Here is a 20,478-nt window from a genome sequence, read left to right as displayed (position 1 = left end):
CAAAGTGCCTTGAGCTAACAAGACTGATTTTAGAAGTAAATGGCAGGCATGTAAATTGAGGTGTCTCTTAGAATGAATATTTATTAGTAGAAAATAGAATGGTGATAACATGGAACATTTTTTCTGGGGTTTGGAAAAATGACAAAGCAAAAGCAATAATGTCCCATATTAAAACATGAATTTATCTTTAAGACTTCTGTTATAATGTGGAAAACCTGTGGAACTCTTCAACTTGATTTCACAGGAGAACAATATTTAATGTTTTATTAAGTTTCTTAGAACAAGAAAAAGATTATCCCAGCCAAGCTCAGATAGCCAGTGAAAAAAAAATTACAATTATACTGCCTTAGCTTGCCATAAATCCTATTAATATTCTTTCTACCTAGTGGTATTTTTTCTTGAAGTGAACTATTAGTTTCATTTAGTGAACTATTGCCAAAACTGCTATGGAAACACTATTGTGTGTAGAGATTCTCTATATTCACAGTGCTAATAAACATTATTTTCAGACTGTACATTAAATTTCAAAACTAAGACTATGAATGTGTGCCTTTCTAAGGTCCATTTCATTATAGTGTGACTGGGAGACTCTAGAGACTGCATCCCTGTACTTTTGCTGCTCATTTTCTACATTAAATACATTGCCTTTTCAAGATCAAGGTAACGGAGAATATAAATAGCATCCTATTGTAATCTATAATCAACTTCTGGGATGAAGTTTAAGAAAGTTATTTAATGACACAGACAGTAATTAGAAGTGTCTCAGTCACTTAGCAGTGTCTCAGTCAGAGATGTCAGCCATGTTCTCAAGTATTTTATCACTATATTGCTTAAAAATGTGGAAGCCTGAATATTGTCAACCACTCTTCTTTTGCATCCGGTTACATATGGAATTCATGGTACTGTAAAAGAAATTTCTTATCTCCTCATGTTAGACAAAAGGAATTTTACTAAACTTGGATTAAATCTCCACAGGAATTAGACTTAAGCTAAACTTGAATTTTCACAGCTGTTCTTTCAGAAGTGCTCTAAAACCCACACGCTTATTTTTTGTTTTCTGGAACATTATGGTGTAAAATCCTAAGAAAAGCAAGTGGAAAATGTTCTATGAATGAGTGGATAGCATAATGCAGTTTCCACTGTCATAATGTTGGTTTTACTTTACCCATACTGGATATCCAGTTATGGTTCTGGGATTGTCATTGCCAGGGACTGATCTCAGTTAGTGCCCATGACTTGCTATCTGTATCCATTACTGACCATCCATATCCATTGCTGGTTATCCATTTCAAGCCAGCTGGCAAGTCACAGATGTATCATTTGTACATGTTCTGCTCCGAGATTGATTCCAGGGTTTTTACAACCTGAGTCTGACAGAGTGTGGGGTGGCCAAGGTGGACCCCTCTTCCTATCACAGGCAGCAGCATTTACTGTGAGCTGTGCCTTAGTAACCAACAGTTTTCTGGAATTCTTCTGGAACTGACAGACAATTGCAAGAGATGATGTTATGCAGCAAACAGCTGAGGCATGTTACCATGGCAGTAACTTGTTAGCCAGAGCTGGCTGCTCACACCCCTGCAGTATGATGTACACTGGAAAAATATGCACGGGGCAGCTCAGCAGTAACACACTCTGCCACTTAGTATCCTAAGGCTTATCTTGGTGAAATTGTTTTAAATTCTTATTTTTCCCACTTTTTTTCTTTCTTTTTTTTTTTTTTTCCTTTTTTTTGGGTATATGTATATAACTCTTTCTTTCTAAGTGACAGGTAAAGACAAACTGGAAAGACAAGAAAAACCTGAAAAAAAGGAAAGGCATGCAGGTAATTATTTATTTTATAATAGGAGGTACCTTAAAGCTAATTTTCCACTCAATTTCCACTTATGTATCCCTTTGAATTGATAAAAAAGAGTTATGAAATATTATTAATAAAAAGAATGAAATAATAAAAAACTTTGCAGTCTTACACACTAAGTAGCATATAATATTCCTTCTGCATGTTTTTTGTTGGTTTGGGGTCTCTGGGGAAGGAGATAATATATTTTGTACTCTGGATTAGTGTAATCTTATGATAATCACTGAGTATTTCCAACACTTGCAATAAGAATGGTTGCTAAGAGACTATGGTCATCCAAGAAAAAGGCACCTGACAGCCCTTTCACAGAGGTAATCAGGAAGTCCATATGGAAAAAAAAGCATTTTAAATAAAATACTGTATAGGGCCATTGCACAGCCACTGAGTAGGCCAGGAGCAGCTCTTTCAGTAGTTACTTGCAGTAAATAGCTATCTAGCACTGCTTATCTTCCCCAGTTGTTACTGTCTTTTTAAACACCAGCTCCATGCTCATGCATACATTTTTGTGTTCCTAGGATAATCTCATACATTGTACTCAAATAGAGAACTGCGTGTTTTCCCACACACAATCCCTGTAGATCACCTGAGGGCACATCAGCCCATGCATATACCAGTTCTTCACATCCATGGACAAGTTACTGTGCACACATTGATCACAAAAATTTAGCAAATCACAACCCACACGAGAATATTTCAGATTACCCACTACTCAGTGACTACTGCACAACTCGGGTGTATTCTGGAACCTGAGCCAGAAATCTAGGAACTACAGAGCAGTTAATTTCAATTTGTAAGGTGGAAATTAAAAGCAAACAAAAAGCCCCAAAGAACATTAGTTATAATGTCACTGCAATTAGATTTGTAATTAATTATAGTGCTTAATCATTCATAGCTGGAAAAACTGTTAGTTGTTCTGTGGAGTTCAGAAAATCCTTCAGAAACTAACCAAAGTAACAAACAAGAAAGCTAAAAAATAACCATAAACCAAAATAAAGCAATAAATTACAGGATATAAATATATTAAATAAATAAATAAATAAATAAATAAATAACAATATAAATAAGTATGACTCTTCTTGACTATCTTCTTTCACGGGATAACTGGCCCTAGAAAGGCTGCTGCTCCTCCAGCCAATGGCAAAGACCTCAGTGATGCCAGATGAGTTTTTGAAAGTTCCAATTCCATGTTTTGGCATCAACAACAAACAACAGCATCTGAATCAATCTTTCTCATTCTTTGCATGCATCACTGTGGTGCCTACTTGTGTTTCTTTAACCTTTTTCTCATTCAAATGCAACTTTTTTTTTAATGACCATTAAGATTCTTGGTTTTTCTTCTAGCTGTTCACAAAGAGAAACCTGAAAAGCCAGAAAAACAAGAAAAGAAAGCACCATCTAAAGGTATGGAGGATCATTATTAAAAGTTGTACAATTTAGGGGCTTGAAATCCTGGGAGAGTGTGGAGATAAGTATTTAAAGTACAAAGCTCTTCTAGTTCATGTTGAACACTTTTTGGGTGTTGTCCCTTTTGCTCGAGCAGATCTTGATCAGCCCTAGTGAAGTGTTGCTCAGCATATTTTTTTTTCTGCTTTGCTCTCCTGTTTGATGCATAGAGTTTATTGCAAATCATTCTTACACAGCTAAAGAACAAAACCTATGACTATTTTCTTTGCATTCCCTGATGTCTTTTTCTCCACAAAGAGACTCAGTAATTTGCCTGCAAAGAAGGTTTTCTCTTGTGTATTAGTTTTCAAACTGATACAGACCTAATGCAAGAGTATTTACTCTCTCTCAATCTGGGTCTTCATCATACCCAAAAATATAATTTCATTTTCTTGCTTTTATTTTTTTTTTTTCAATAGCATTCTAGTTTCAGTCTATGATTTACACAGTCTTCTATGGCAGAAGTCTGTGTAATCTTCTAATCTGTGTAGTCTTCTAATCTTTGGTTAAGATTTACATTATCTAATTATCATATATATTCTGAAGAAATATCATGGGTGTGTGAGGGGTGATTTTCACTATTCTTTTGACTGCTAATTCCATCTTTGGCTATGGTTTGGACAGGGAAATTTAAAAATCCAATCACCTTGCCCTATTATGCCATTTTTAAATACTAACATTTATTATTGCTTGGCATTTGAATGTTTTCCTCTGAGGTTAGATATTTCTCCATGGCAGATATTTCTATAATAAAGTTCAGTTTCAGTCTTTGTCTCTTTTTATTTTACTCAGTTGAGTCTTGAAGAAACAGTATGCAACATATATTAGTATCAGTTTGTTATGGCATTGAGATTAATCCCATGATGCTGAGATGCATTTATTAACTAGGTTTAATTTGAATATGTTCAGACAACATGGATACAAATATACAAATCGCCCTTTTTTCGAGATGACCATAGGAGAAATGCAAAACAGAAAGTAAAAGTGAAGAAAAAAAGAAAGAAAGGAAGCAGAATGAAGACTTAAAGCCCTTTGAAGGGTAGCTGTTGTCCAGTTCCTCTTTTACAGGGATATTGTTCATTTTTTTCTGCTTTCAGTGTATAGCTTGAAAGTGTGGGATTTTTTTTTCATAAAATGAAATCATGCTGAAGTAAGCCAGAGAAAATAAATGCCCATAGTGTCTGTGTTGATTTGAAAAGCAAATAACTTCCAAGAATCACTGAGATAGTCCTAATAAGCAGCCAGCCTCTTTACCCATTTATCTTCTGCTAGCTAACCAAATAATCACTCAGAGCCTTAATGTGTTTAATAACAGCCATAACTCCAGTCACTGGCTGGAAAATTTTATGAAGAATTTGGACACTAGCTGCAAAGCTGTGTGGCTGCAGTGTGACATAGTCATGCTGCCCTCTCTTGGGTAGTTTCCCTGACGTGTTCCCCTGTGGCATCAGGGCCTGAGGACAGTTTTCCTCAGCATCTCCAAAGGTGCATTTTTGCCAGCACTGTGTTGCTGAGCTTTCCATTGCCAGGCCCACCTCAGAGGTCTGCTCTAAACTGGACTGATTAGCTACCAGCAGTGCTGAGGGGCTGCTTCAACTACTTGCAGTCCCTAGGAAATGAAACTGTTCAGGTTCTGGCCAGCTCTGGGGAATGGACACACTGAAAACTGTGTGGCTACTTCCCACACAGTCAGTAGGTTTTCTTCATTACAAAGACTCAAGGTAATTCTTCAGACTCTGATAAAGGCTCCAGAAAGCCTGGTGATATGAGTGCTTTTTAAAGCACATCATCTAAAAACATCTTAGAGAAATAAAACCAAGCCTAAATATCAATTATGTCTCATACAGGCTGGAATTCCAGGATGGAATTCTGTTAGAGAGGATTGCTATTATGTAGTTATCAGTTGAAAGAAGCATAATTAACTCTCAAGGCTGGTTTGTTCTGGTATTCTGTCTGGATGGTGACCAGGAGGGCAAAGATAGAGATCTGCATAAAATTTTGGCAGCCTTTCTGGAACACAGTCGTGTGTGTGTTTGTGTGTGTTTACACAGCGTATCTTATGCAGACATGAACACACTCAAGCTGAGCTCTGAAGTGAACACCAGACTTATGTCTGTGTTTGTCGACAATGAGCCCAAGCTAAGAAAAACACCTTTGTGTAAGACAAATGCAGCCACATGGCTTCCTGTTCTCTGTAGCACAAGGCCAAGTCCATGTCTGCTCAGCACTCAACATGGGCAAGTTTGTTTCATCTGGAATATGTCGTAAAAACATTCCCTAGGAAGCTTCAGATCTGGGTGACTCACTTGTCTCCTGGTAAGGGCACCTCAACAGACATTTTGAAGTTTTTTACCCCACTATAAGAATCTGAAAACAATTTTGAAAACTGGAAACCAGGAATCATAAGGAAATGTGAAATTTCCAGTGATGATGTTGTGTTTTGGCAATACTTTCTTGTTCTTTGTGAGATTTTGTTGTTCTCATTTCTAGTAACTCAAAAAGATGCACCTGAAAGACATGAAAAAGCTGAAAAGAAAGCTCCTCCAAAAGGTATTTATTTATCTAAACTACAGTTTTCTAAGCTGAATTGACATTGAAATGCATAAACTTTATTTTATTCAAGCAGATTGTAAATGTGCATGAGAAACCAGCTACATTAAACTAAAATGAAATTAATATATAATTAGAATTAAAATGTCTGTAGAACACCCAGGGATTAATGCTATGCTTGATCCTCTTCAAAATCTGTTACAATTTCAAATTGAGAATAAAAGTATGAACCACCATTTCACTGAAAAACAACTAAGCCTACCTGCAAGTGATCTGACATACATTTTCACTATAACTAGTTAAGAAAATCAATTCTCCAATAGCCAGCAATACTTGGTTTTGTCTGGGAGCAGTAATGCTTTTTTATAAATGTCTGAATTCTGGCTTGCAATAGCTAGATATTCCAGTTTACACATTGATAAAATCAGTTTAGTTATCTCAGAAACAGAAGTCTAGAGCCTTACAGAAAACATAAATTTGGTAGCATACAAGTTTTGCCTCAAGGATGGAGACATTTAGATCTGTGAAGAAAACAGGAGAATGCACTTTGCACTAAACAGGTTAATTTAAAACATATCCAGTGGATGTTTATTTTACTACTGGATTTTCCACTGGGATGAACTAGAAACACACATACTGGGAACATACAGGTTTCTGGTGAGAAAATGTTGCTGACACAGAAAAGCAGAAAGAATGCTTTGGGTTTCACCAAGTTCTGTGTATCTTCAGCTACTGATATTTACAGTATCAATTTTAATTCTCCTTAGATGCCTCCTCACTCTGCTGAAGCGCATCTCATGGATGGTCTCAGACACTTTCAGCCCTGAGAACTGGTGTAGAGTCAGACTCAAAAACTCAAAACTTCTTGGACTGAGATCTAGAATCAATTCATGAAAACCAGACACTATTTTGCCAGCTTACAACAGTTTAACTCTGAAATATAAACTTGTACAGATATTTGTTTGCTCCATGTTTGTTTGCTCAAGGACCAACATCTTTCTCCCTGGTTTATACCATTAGAACTCTCATATTAGGAACACTTACTTAATATTATTTCGTATATCCTATTATATTTAGCATCAGCTAAGTATGTGGTATAGCATTGAAGATAAAACCTCTTTGGATCTCATATTTCTGTTTAATTCTGCCTGGTTTGAGGGGATTATAGTTTTCATCAGATCTTACCAAGCTGATAATAATGAAGAAATGCTCATTATTAGTAGTGAATTATAAAGTAAATGGCACTGAGTGTTATGTTGGGGGCAGAGAATGACACTGAAATCTTATTCTTTATTACCTACAGAGGAGAAGAAAGTAAAGAGCACTAAAGTGGAAGCAAAAGTTAAAAAGGAAGTGAAGGATGGAAAAGGAGAAGCAAAGACAACGACAGAGAAGGTCAAGCAGGCAGAGACAAAAACAACAGAAACTGGGCTAATAAAGGCCAAAACGAAAGTTAAGGAGGAGAAAGCTCTTCAGACTGTAACTAAATCGGACAAGAAAGGTAAACAAAATGAGGAGGAACCAGATGAAGATCCTAAAAAGGTATTAGGGAAGAAAGAGAGAGAATGGAGTTAAATCTGTCAAGGACCAAAGTGCACCCATGAAAAAAAAAGTGCAGTACAAATATATTCCACATGAACCTCACAGTGCTAAGATGTGATTACAGAAAATAAAATAATTTAATGTATATAATCAGAAGGTTCTAGAAGTTTGTCATGGCTAAAGTTTCATTTTAATTTAAATCCTTCTTTACCAAGGACCAATTTCTCTTCAGATAGATCTGACACTTTGTGGACTTGCTCAGTAGCATCTAATGTAGTAGATTGCAGCCAGAGTTATTTTGGAAATTCAGACTGTCCAATAACCTATTGGGAATTTAGGTTTGTTTCTACATCTGTGTATGTCCTCTGTAACCATAATGAAAGTAGCAACAGTGTAAAGGGAATGTAATAATTTATCTAACATCCTATTGTATGAGGCAGTCAGGTTGTCAGGTATTGTACAACATAGTGACTTACCTGCCTGATATAACTTAATGTGAACAGCTTCCAAATTTCTTCTGAAAAGGAAAGAAATATTATTCTAGTGTGAGGAAGAAATTAAGTCATGAAACCAAGAATCAACGTGCATTGAAAACATATAGTTAACAAGGTGTTAACTATGTGCTCCACTTTGTCAGAGTAAGCCTGGGTTCTTTTACTCCCAGGTTGCACAGACTGGTTCCCTGATTTCCCTGTGGCATTGCCATGGCACTAAGTATAATTCTGTATGAATGGAGGCAGCAGGACCTGGCTTTCTGTATGAACTGCCACACTGCAGCCACGGGATTATTCTGACATTGAAAGAGGCAGCTCAGTGTTGCATAGTGCACCTATCTGATCCTTTCAGCTGTTAACCACAGATAAATTGCTGTGCCTGAGCATCAAAGAAGCTGTCCCTGCCTGGATATCTGAGTCTGCCTGATCAGATTCTCTCAGACTTTCATAACCATTGCTCTGGTCCCCTTAGGAGTTGCTTAAATCATACTTTTCTAGAAAACTGAGAGTTTGAGACATAACCCACTTTCTGACATGCATAGTGCAATGAACTAGTATTTTTTAACATTTATTTGTATTCCAGTTAATTTTGTCCTCAACTTGAAATATTGGGACCTTTGAGGCATGGAATCAAAGCAGCATCTATCACACTGATTGCTGTGACCAAGGACAAAGTTCAGCAAATCTTTCAGTTCACTTGGGAGGTGAAAATCTCTTTCAATTTTTTGTTTGCTCTGGCAGAGTTTCAGTGCACAGTGGGGTCTGCTCCATACTGTTCAGGATAAAGCCCTCAAAAAGAAATGCTGTGCAAATAACAAAATATTTTAAGTAGGGATCAAAGCTTACAGAGACCAATAGAATAATGGGTTTTTTTGTTTGTTGGGGTTTTGGTTTTTGTGGGATTCCCAACAATTTAAGCTGATAAATATTAGCCAAATGATCCATCTTGACATCAAACATTAACAGATCACTTTGCAAGTCTGCTTTAGAGTGTGACCCAGCAACTGTGCATGGAATTCCAGCAGGTGAAAATGAGAATAAGCAGATGGAGTGGAGGAAGGAAGGAGCCTCTTCAACTGCCTTTATCTCTGGAAACAGAGTTACGCATATCTGGTGAAAGCTGCATTTCCTACTGTTGTGCTTTCTTTTCCCACCATAAACCATTGCTGCCCAGCTGGATACTACAAAAAAATTCATTTTTAGAATTTTTAGATTTCAGTCCCACTGTGACCCAAGGTGAACATAATTTTAAAATCAAGGCAGTTTTGCAGAGATTTCCTGATCCTGCAATCTTTACTTTTACTTGCTCAAGGGAATAGCTCTGCCAACTTATCTGAAACAATATAAAAAATATAGCAGTGATCACAAAAGAGTTGTTGCATCCTTTCATACTGAAATTAAAATTTAAAATGACAGGTCATCTTTCTGGGTAAATCACATTAAGTCCAATGACAAAAACATCTATGGGTATTTTTATCATTAAGAATCTAGTCCAAAATTTTGATGTCATCTTTTAGTACTTATATGAATATTTGTTCCATTATTACAGAGTTATAGGTGAAAACTAAAGTGTGAAATTCTCCTTTTAATAAGGGACTTTAGATTAAAATGGAGTTTTAGCCATGAAGAGGCACTTGAAAAATCATATTCATTTAAAATTCCTTAGATTTCAATCTTTACTGATTGGTAGCATTCCCATGAACTTAAATAGGATGTTATAGTGCACCTTGCTATGCCATATGGAAGTTATATTTTTCTTATTGAGAGTTTTGCATTCTGCCTTCATTTTCTTTTATACATCTCATTTTTTTTAAGTAGAGTTGCTCAAGATATTGGGAGAAATTAAGACAAAATCTTATTTCTGAGGTACAATCAAGATTCAGGCTTTTTTTAAAAGTTTATTCAAATTACATTCCCACAAAACAAAGAAAGTCACAAAAAAAAGCCCCCACAACAACAAAAAGCAAATTAGCAAAATCTACAACACAGTCTTGTTTATTTGTGGTCTATACTACTATAGACCACAAAAAAACCAGAAGAATAGTTTAAACAATAGATTATTTTAATATCAATGAAATGGTGTGATTCTAGGGCCTCAGGCTTTGTCTATATCACAACTCAAATAGAACCAGCACAGGCTTGTGCTCTGCCCTGGGTCTGTCCATGTAGTGTGTTGTCCCCTGCCGTAGTTTTGTTCCATATCCTCTAGCAGTCTATTGTACAATGCCCCTGATGGAAATCTTCTCAACAGGCAGCAAGGATAGGGGCAGGTTGTTTTGGCAAAAGAAAACTAAGAAAGGAAGGTTTTTGTGCAAGAACTGTGCCCTGCCATTTGCATTCTGGGCTAAAGTGTTGGCATTGCTCCATTTTATTTATAAATACTTTCTGAGGCACTATTGCAACGGTGTCAAACTCAGTGCAAACATTTTGCTGGTTTCAGTAGCTTTAGGTGGGCTTGAGAAAACAGATCTGTATGTGTTTTCTTAAACACGTTTTTGGTGTTTTTTTTAGAATTATCATATAGACTTAGGGCAGATACTGTAGCCTTAAGGAAGGAATGCAAAGTTGGAGTCAGCCAGAATGATAAATTTGAATTCCCAAATATGAAAGTAAAAATTGTTATGAATATTCATTAGAGGTTTTAAAGGCAATGTTTACAGCCACAGCCCTGAGTACATACTGAAAGTTTTGCCCCAGGCTCTACAATCCTTACTAGTATGGCCCTTGCCATCTCACTAACACAAAATTGCTGCCTAGGCTTCTATTAAGTAGAAAAAATGTTTGGATATTTGTTGAGTTGGTAAACCTTTTCCTAATTTCTACATCTGCATAGGAAATAATGACTTGAAAGCAATAGCTCTTCATCCAAGGACTGCTGTATCAGTCAACATAACAGAGCAGCAGTCACACAAGTGCCTCAGCATCAAATGATACTGATGTAGCAGTGACCTATGTCTGAAAGTCAATAATATAACAAGTGTCACATACTTGGGATTTACAGTTTGCATTTAAATGCAAGAGCAACGCCATTTTAAAAACTTTAATTAGTCCAAAGCCACATAATTTCATTTTGGAGTTGGCAACAGGGAAAGCAAGTGGCTTTGTAAAGGAGTAGGACAGAGATGTCACAGGAGGTGGAGAGAGGAAGAGATGGAACTTCTACAGTGTAAGACCTGTGCCAGAAGAGTCTTGGACACACGGATGAATACGCTTCACTCAAGGACAACTGAGAACTGACTTAGCTAACCACACCTGGCATTTAGGCATCAACATTAGCTTTCAAAGCAAAGGCCCATTAGAGTCCACTGGGGCAACAAGATTTTTTTTCTGACCTGCTGAAGAATACAGCAATATTGAAATTCTTTTGTGCTCAGTTAAAACTGATAATTTTCCTCACCATTCTTAAAGTTAGAAAATTTTATTAAGCTCTCCAGCTCTGCTTATGTACAGGAGAAATCAATAGACAATCAACACTTCTGGAATCAGCATTTTATTTAGTTTCAGAAGCCTTAATATATATATATATACATATATATATATATATATATACACACACACACACAAATTTAATATATACATATGTATTTGCAAAAATTAATGTTTGGAGAATTATTCTGTAGTGAAACAGTAGAATTCTGTAGATAATCTTGTTGCTATAGGAGTGTAGGTACACAAAGTTCTCTTTATATGACCATTCACTAAATATACATATTTATTATATGGGTAAAAATATATTAATAAAACACAGCAATACAAAACCTTTTTTAAAAATTTTCTGTTAGCACTCTGTGAAATTGATCTTCGTGGATGATGAAAATTCCATGAGACCTGTGGCCAGGCAGCATTTTGCACTGTACTTGTGTAAGGGGTTAGGATATATGCCAAGAAAAGCTGGCCCAGCAAAAGAAGTGATAGCTCTGGGACACTGGAAGCTCTGCACTTCTTGGATAGAGGTTTTGAATTAGATCTGAACAACAAATTGACACTTTCTAAACATGTGCACCACTTGAAGGTCAGGAAAAAAACCACAAATACATAATAAGTAATACTTCTACGAAAAGGCTAGTGAGATGTCTTTGCACTGCTAAACTTTATCTTCACTGTTAAGTACAAATGGCATTCTAAATTTATTTTCTTCATTACTCTTCTTTTCCTTTTTGCTCTGTTAGATCAATATGCGTTCTGTCGCTATGTGATTGACATGTTTGCACAAGGGGATTTTTATCCAGGTATTTTTTCATATATCATTGAACTCTGTTCTAATATTCTGTTTCCCTGCAAGTTTTTGCTCCTTTATGTATTAAAAGTGTGGTTTTTTATTATTGAATGGTCTCACAAGAGCAACAGTGTGCAAATAGTTTTAATAAAGCATAAGAGCTAATGGCTGTTTTCTTAAAGCTTCTAATTTTCTGCCTACAATGCATGAATTAAAATCAAGGTTATGTTAAAAGTAGAGTCAATGGAAGGCTGTAGAAATTGCTGAAATTTTCCATGCTTCTTTTGACTGCGATACAAGAGAAAGGAGCTTATTTTTAATAGCTTATTATTTGGTTTATTAGGTTTTTTTCTCCACAAATAGCAAGGCTTAACTCCAAAATGTTTCAAAAATAGAACTTCCATTGTTGTTAGTATTTAAAATACCTTAGCTGATCCACCACTTCTGTGCTTTATCTTCTCTCTTCTCACATCTCCATGCTAATCTGTTCTAACACAGACACTTAATTCCTCACCAAAAAAAGAAGATAGAGCTACTGATGATGACTTAGCATCATCTCATAATATTAAGTCAGTCGACCCTGACCTTATTTAATAAATACTCTTCCTGCTGAAGTCTAGACATACTATAAAGAGACATAACCCTAGGAATGAAAAGCAATAATATTCATGAAAAGAGTCAAGGAGAGAATATTTAAGGACATTCTAAACCTTACCAGCTTTTTTTGTTCAGTTATTTGCTCGACAAGCTCTCCACTGGTACATCCCTGAATTGGTTGGGTCTTTTTCTTATCTCTACCTTGTGCCTTACATCCTCTCTTGACATGCCCAGGCTCAGACAGAGCTGGTAAATCCTAAGGCTGTAGCTGAGAAACTCTCACAAAGGGGAGAGAGAGAGAGGATGCAGATTTTTATGGAGAGAAAATGAACAAGCTTGGGATTCAGTAGGGAGAGGGTTCCATTAAAAGAGGGCAAAATACTGCATTTCCTCTAGGACCTCTAAAGTTATAAACAGAGGGACTGCTTTAGGCTCAGAGGGGAAGAATGATTAGGCAAAACTTCCAGAGACTCAATCATGCTTTGATTTAAAAAATAACACCCTGTACCAATGTGAATGACCTAGTTTCTGGATTTACACAGCTGTACCATCAACAATTCATATAAGAAATACTTTCATGGAGATCTTCAAGATCATTTTTACAGTTCTCCTGACATTTACAAGCAGCTTCAAAAAAGCCCTTTTTTTCCCAGAAGGCTCCCTGGCCTGTTTGACCCTCCTGAGGCAAAACAGACGTGCTGTAGGAAGGGACAGCTTGGGGTTTTTTCAGTTTTCACTTTTCCAGATACAAGACAACTGGGAAATCCATGAAGGGGAGCAGTGAAATAGAGAATGAAGACTGTAGTGACTTGAATTTCAGAAGATAAAAGGCATGACTCTTCTCTTCCAGTTTGTCTTGTGTCATACCAGTGTACTATGACAGACTTGTAGTAAGAAACCACAGGTTAAAGAGCTGAAAGACATTAAATGGACATAGGGTGATCAGATGGCCTTGCAAGTGAATGAAAAACTAGGGTGATAGGTTTAGGCTTCAAAAAGTGGAAATGAGTCTTAAAGTATCTTTAATAATCTAATTTTATGTCAAGTGGAAAAGGACTACCTTTAACATCTCCCAAAGTCCACCTGGGGCTCCACCTGTAAAGTGACTGCTTTTTGACCTCTCAAGTCACTTGTTGAGCCCTGAAGTTAAATGTTGCAGATGGTTGTTGTGCTGAAGCCAAATGCATTTTTGTGGGAGGGAAAAAAATAAAAGAAAAGCATTACCTTGAAAACAAGCTTTATTCAACCCACCAGCTGTGAAAAGCAATGCTGGAACAGCCAGACTCCAGAAACACTACCCACTGTTTCTGAGAAGCAAAGTAGAGATCAGTTATGATCAGCCTTGATTTATGGAAATCATTGAGAGGAGTGCCACCAAACAGTACTCGATTAGTTTGTTACTGTCTTTCTCAGGCAAAGTGCTCATTTTACAGTGTCCTTTTGTGAACAGAGGTATTACTGTAATTCATTTTACTGAATAAATAAATGTGGGGAAAACACCCTTTAATACCCCTAATATACAATTAGATTTACAAACTGGCATATTTTATCCTTTTATCTGTCTATATATTTTATGGTAAGGAACTTTGTCAAAACAAAGATTTCTGAGCACAAATCAGCTGAGGAATTAAATTACAGTCACCTTGATGCTGCAATTCTTTCAACCAAGGAATAATTTCTACCAATCACAACATTACCATTTGTTAAGGAGAAAAAAAATTTATCATAGAAAATTCCTTTGCATAGACATATTGGGATTTTCTGTGATTGATTTCATCAAACATGAATTTCTGATTCTTTAGGCAAAATATATAATATCACTATTAGTAATATTATTCAGCATTTTTTCTTACAAAGAACTTTTGCAATGTTTCTATTATTAAAAAATCATACATTACTATAAGATTAGGGTTTTTTTAATATAAATATTAAGCAAGAATTTATAGAAAAGTAGTTCACCTAATATGGCATTTTACAGTGCTCAAACAATTAACATTACAAGTAAAACTCAGTTCCTTAGGTTTCATTAATAAATACACTTATTAAAATAGATCAAATAATGCATTTTGTCAGTCACATCAATCTGTAGGAGGTAAGAGTTAATGCTCTTATGTTGATTTTAACAAATGAAGCTGAAATATTTGTCACTTGTTCAAAGCTTCATCATGACAATGCAGTCTCAGCTATAAAAAATGAATTAAATGTACACAGAGAATTCAAGGAAGCCATATAAGGAAGAATTTTTGCCAAGATGCTTCATGCAGCATTAGCTGGTTTTCTTGTTTTGCTGGTTAGTATTTGTCCTTGATAATGACAAATTTCATAGATGTCTTCCTTTAAACCACAGTAATTAGATCAATATCAAATAAATTCTAAGAGATATTTTATTTTTTATGAAAGAGAAGTATTTGAGGTTCTCAGCACTTTGCAATGATAACAGTGGAGTTTTAGCCACAAACTCATTTTTTCTAATCCAGAAGTTCTTCACATGAATATCATGATTGCAACAGTGACCAGTTGGGTTCTACTGATACATTTAAAGTTGGACCACTTGAGGACTACTGCACGTAGTATAAAAAAACTGCTTTCTGATTTTATGTCTTGAGAAATGGGATTTAAAAATATTTTTTACCTTCTGTCTAACATGCTCATAAGTGACAATATCTCAGAGGAACTGCTGAACTACCTTTCTTATATTTTCTGGTCCCTGCTCTACAGTTGCTCAGCTGAGGCAGTGCTGTCTCAGCATTAACAAATCACGCTGCCCAAACTGTTTTGTACTCCTTTTGTCTGCCTGTAGAGAAAGAATTAATATGCATTTCTTTCAGGATTAGTTTTCCCAGTTTTCCTTATAAGGATTAAGACCTTAGGTGGAAAGCTTGGTTATTTAAAAACATTAGTTCTGACTGGTATCTTTATTTTTCTACTGGCATTTCTTAAGTCCAAGATAGCATTTTTGATGCAGAAGGTCACTGACATATAGTTTAATGGATATAGTCTATTCCACGTATTTGATAATTTGTTTGATATTCCTGTATTTTGTTCTATTCCTAATGTTCTTATTCATAATTTATTTTTTATTGGTAGGAGAAAGGCTTCTATTCTAGGAGAAATTTTAAAACTTGTTTTCATAACTATTTTTTTGATATTAGAGAGTTTGAAATCCTCACCCATGTGGAGGGATTTCAGGCACACTAATTGGTCACTCTTTCAGCATGGAGCACATGATTCTCTAAGTTAACTGGACCTACTCTATTTATTCCCCTTGTGCCATAAGTCTGTTTCCTACTCTTCCCCTGCTTTCCCTGCAATGCTTGCCAGTCACTAATCTGGCAGATCAAGGAGCTGTTCTGATGAAATGCTTTTTTTTGTTTTGCAACTACTGAAACTGGACTCTTGCATGTCTGTGTTTCTGCATGGCACTTCAGCATGTTGTTGTGCATGCTGAATTAACAGTGATAAGTATGACGGGTATTTAGTCATGAGATGCACTTTTTTTTTCTCACAGGCATTTTATTTATCTTGTGATGTGAATTTGTTTTCTTTTTAATCACTTAGAAGTCTATTTTGCATGCATACCTTTACTCTGTTCTGGTTCTGGTTAAACCACTTTCATTTCACAGTACACCCAACTCATTACTGGATGATCTTTACAGTTGCTTAATTTGTGACAAAAATAGTGAGAACACAGATGTGGTATTATTCACAATTTAGACTTTCTAAAACCTTAGCACTGAAGCACATGATTGCCCTATAGAGCTTGTATCACTACATAGCTGTTTCCAGTAACAGCTAGACTGCAAAGGAATGTGGCCATATAAATTCCTTTCATCAATGTACCCTTATGTTTACTGTGTACTTCCATGCCAGGGTCTCAAAGCCAGTCCCAAAGCCAATATGAAGGCCAATGTGTTGTAGACAATTTTACTTACCTTGAAAAAAATATATGACTTGGAGAAATTCACCAGGATTTCTGGCATGTGTACATTGCAAGAGGGTAAAACACAGGGTAAAACAGTCATCCCACCTTCTCATTAAAATAATCATTGAAGCCTTTTGCACTTATGCTCATAAACACCACTCCCCTGCACCCCTACCCCCTCCCCCCCACCCCCCAAACAAACATGAAGAGTCAAGAAATTAAGGCAAGTTATGATGAGTATCCATGGGGAATCTTGCAGACTGCTTGGTCCTGGAAAGTGTAGACTGAAAATCCCTCATGTCTACAATTTTCTTCCAAGGCTTACCTCTTCCTCATTGTCAAGAAATATTCTGTCAAAGAGAAGGGGGTATTGCTATTACACAATATGGCAAGAGAATTTCAAGACTATCATTATGATATCTATTATACTTATCATTATGATGATATCCAAAAAATATGGAGATACTGATGTAAAGGTACGTCAATATTGAAAGATCATGCTCTATATTGCTGTGGAAAAAAAATACCTAGAACAATAAAGACTACTTTAGAAAGTAAAAATGCCTGTATTTGCTGTGGGTGGGCTGTAGCACTGGAACTAAATACTTGCCCTCTGCTGTTCAGATAGCAAAACGCTTTAGGCTCTTGAACTATTTTTAAGTGTCACTCCTACTTGATTAGACTAGGATGTGTTATGGATATCTCAGTGACAGGGAGTGACATTTCAGCTTGTTACGTTACATTTACATGGAGACAACTTTGATATAGTTTCCCTGGGGATATATTTAATGTAGTGCAATTAGAAAAAGAAATAAAAATCAGTCATAATAAATAAGAAAGCATATTATTAGATTGCTGTTTGGAGATATTCAGCATGAAAAACTTTCAACTGAGTTATGGGCTTTCACACTTCAGAGTAAATGATAAAGGAATATTATTTTTTTCCTATGGAGAGATGCTTTCTGGTGCAAGCTACTTAATAGCCCTGTCCCCAGTAGGAGAAAAAAAGCAAGCCAGATGTTTTTTAACTCTTTACTTTTTTACTGCCTGCTGAGGAAAATATTGTACTCCAAAATTTGAAAAGATTAATAAAGATTAATCTGGATTCTTCTTTTTATCCATCAGTTTATAAAAAAAAAATGTTCACATGATGAAACCCTTGCCAACCCATTTGGTTCTATGGATGGCATAAATGGCCATGATTGAATGAAAGAACTATTTATTTCTCTAGTAATATCCTGGGAGAGTTTTCAATATTTTTCAAAGACTTTGAAAGGAAAGAATTAATGAACAGTAATTTTAAACACGTGTATGAGAAACTAAAAATTAAGTTTTAGTTATTTAAAAGTTTTCTAACTTATTTATTAATGTGCAATTCTTACAATAAATATTATCTGTCATTTAGAGTTAAATATTCCTTCTTTAAACTTCTATTCAGCTATGAGAAACTATGAGAGGATATCCACTATGGGAGGATATCCACTATAAGAGGATATCCAGTCATTTTAATAAGACTCTTGCCCCCAACCCACCCCAAAAACTGTCTATTTTGTCAAACCCTGAAATGACATTGATCTCTCAAAGGGGATGTTATCAGCATGCAATCCTGACACCATCCCACAGAGGCAAAACAACTACCCATTATTCCCAGTTTATATCATCCCACTGTGAATCAGAGCCAGATGCTGGCACATGAAGCTGCATCTGTCAACACTCTTGTGGCACTTCATTGTAACTTGGCCAAAAAATTTCAAACTACTCACTCTCTTGGAAACAGCTACAAAGGGAATGTGAGGTATTCTGCTTCTGCAGAAAGGAATGGATGTCTTTCTTTGATAGTTCACTGCAAGGCATTCTGAGGGTCAAAATTGAGAGGTACAAGAGAAAGCCACAAACCTTTGCTGATGAAAATTAGTCTAAATCTTCGATTTTAATGGAAAGAAACCAATTTAAGCTGTGAAGGCAGAGAAATGAGAGTAACCAAATTATTCTCACAATTGCATTACATTTATTGCTACTATTTAGTATTTAAAACATTTCACATAGTTCAGTAAGCAAGCTTCAAATGAAGGTTGATTTCAATTGAGGATCATAAAAAGACTCAACTACTTGAATTTTGAAAAGTAAGCTATTTAGAAAATAAAGGCAAAAGTTGAATGCCAAAACACCCCTTCTAAACTGCTAATAGTAAACAAATAGTTTCCTATTTAAAATGTAAAAATAAGTTTAGCAAGGGACTTTGTAAAATAGTAATTGAGTTTAATGACTCATTGTCATCATTGATTTCCAGTTAGAATTATTATAGCAGATACTGATGCTACTGATGTTTTTTAACTTACAAAAAGTAAGTTAAAAATGGAAGCATTCCACAGGCAGCTTGAAGTAGCCTCAAAGTCGCAGGCACAGATTCTTGGGAGGAAATGTAACTATCCTGATATCTACTGGAGAAGTAACACAATGAGGCACAAACAGTCCAGGAAGCTCCTGTAAATTGATGGCAGCTTCCTGACAGAGGCAGTGGAGGATCTCACAAGGAATGTTTGCCTCATAGTGACAAACAAGGAAGGCCTTATCAGAGATGTGAAGGTTGGAGGTTCTGCCTTGGCCATAGTGACCATGAGATTGTGGAGTTCAGCAATGAGCAAGGAAGAAGCAGGGCAGCAAGGAAGATTGCAGCCATGGATTTCAGGACAGATGACTTTAGCCACTTTAGGTATCTTCCTGAAAGAATCCCATGGCAAGAGACCCCATAGGAAGAGAGGTCCAAGAGACCTGGCTGAAATTCAAGGATCACTTCCTCCAGGCTCAAGAATGATGCACCCCAATGAACTAGAAACCAAAGAGGGCAAGAGACTTGCATGGATGAACAAGGAACTCCTGTCATTATTCAAGTGTAAGCAGGAAATACACAGGAGATGGAAGCAGGGTCATGCCACTTGGAATGAATACAGGAAGGTTGTCAGAGTAAGCTGAAGGCAACGCTCCATTGTAGAGTTGCTTAAACTAATCAAGATGGCCAACGGCATCTTAAATGCCAACCATTTTAGTAAAACAGGAATCCTATATGGGTTGAAAGTGAACATTTGCCTTTGATGAAACATGATAACCCACAATCTTCTCCTTCAGTCAGTTTTATACTCTCAGGTTATATAACTAAAAATATAAGTGAGCTAATGAATCTGTTACCTTCAGAATGTAATTCTGAAAATTCTTGGGGAAGTTAGCCACCATACATTGAATCTCAACTTTAACAACAAGGAAAATAGCTAACATCTATATAATGTGCCTTTAAAAACCTTCTGATACTGAATACACTAAAAGATCATAAAGAAGTAAAAAATGGTGTTCTGAAGGGCGTCCACTTTTCTCCTGCATTTTTTATTAAAAATAAAAAACCTATATCTCTACCGTGAAACTAGAAGTTACTCTCCTCATCCCAGTATAGAAGTCTGTGCTGTCTCTGCTGGAAAATTAGGAGGATCACTTTCAACAACAGTAATGGAACCAATTTACCATATCACATAGATAAAAAGAGCATAGAAAGGATCTACAAATACTTTGACAAGACACATTCCATCATGAAGCGTTTCAGCTTAGCAAGAATTCCTCACCTCCTCTGGTCTGAGAACATGAAATGCAGTAGACAGAAGAGTGTTCAGCTTTGGCTTTGTTTTATGCCCACCTACTTATGCATCTCATCTGCAGACACTGGGACTGTGAGCTGTGGCAGATCCATTCCTTTCACCATTCTTTCTTCAGGTGCATCTTTCTTTTGATGTCAGCTTTCTTCCTGCATATATCTGCCCTGTCAAAAAGATGTTTAACTTATGATATATACCTATAATGCGTCAAAAACTAC

General features: G+C 36.2%; 1 protein-coding gene across 1 annotated transcript in view; it reads left to right on the top strand.

Moving 5' to 3' along the window:
- The window catches only part of TRDN (triadin), a 226,517-nt gene that overhangs the window by 72,813 nt on the left and 133,226 nt on the right, over positions 1–20,478 (top strand). The window contains 5 exon segments of the mRNA XM_064415775.1: positions 1,763–1,822; positions 3,197–3,256; positions 5,789–5,848; positions 7,152–7,349; positions 12,054–12,113. Of these exon segments, the coding sequence (XP_064271845.1) occupies positions 1,763–1,822; positions 3,197–3,256; positions 5,789–5,848; positions 7,152–7,349; positions 12,054–12,113 (438 nt within the window).

This window comes from Passer domesticus, chromosome 3 (assembly GCF_036417665.1).
Source record: "Passer domesticus isolate bPasDom1 chromosome 3, bPasDom1.hap1, whole genome shotgun sequence".
Taxonomy (NCBI): Eukaryota; Metazoa; Chordata; class Aves; order Passeriformes; family Passeridae; genus Passer; species Passer domesticus.
This window is presented reverse-complemented; position numbering and strand designations above follow the sequence as displayed.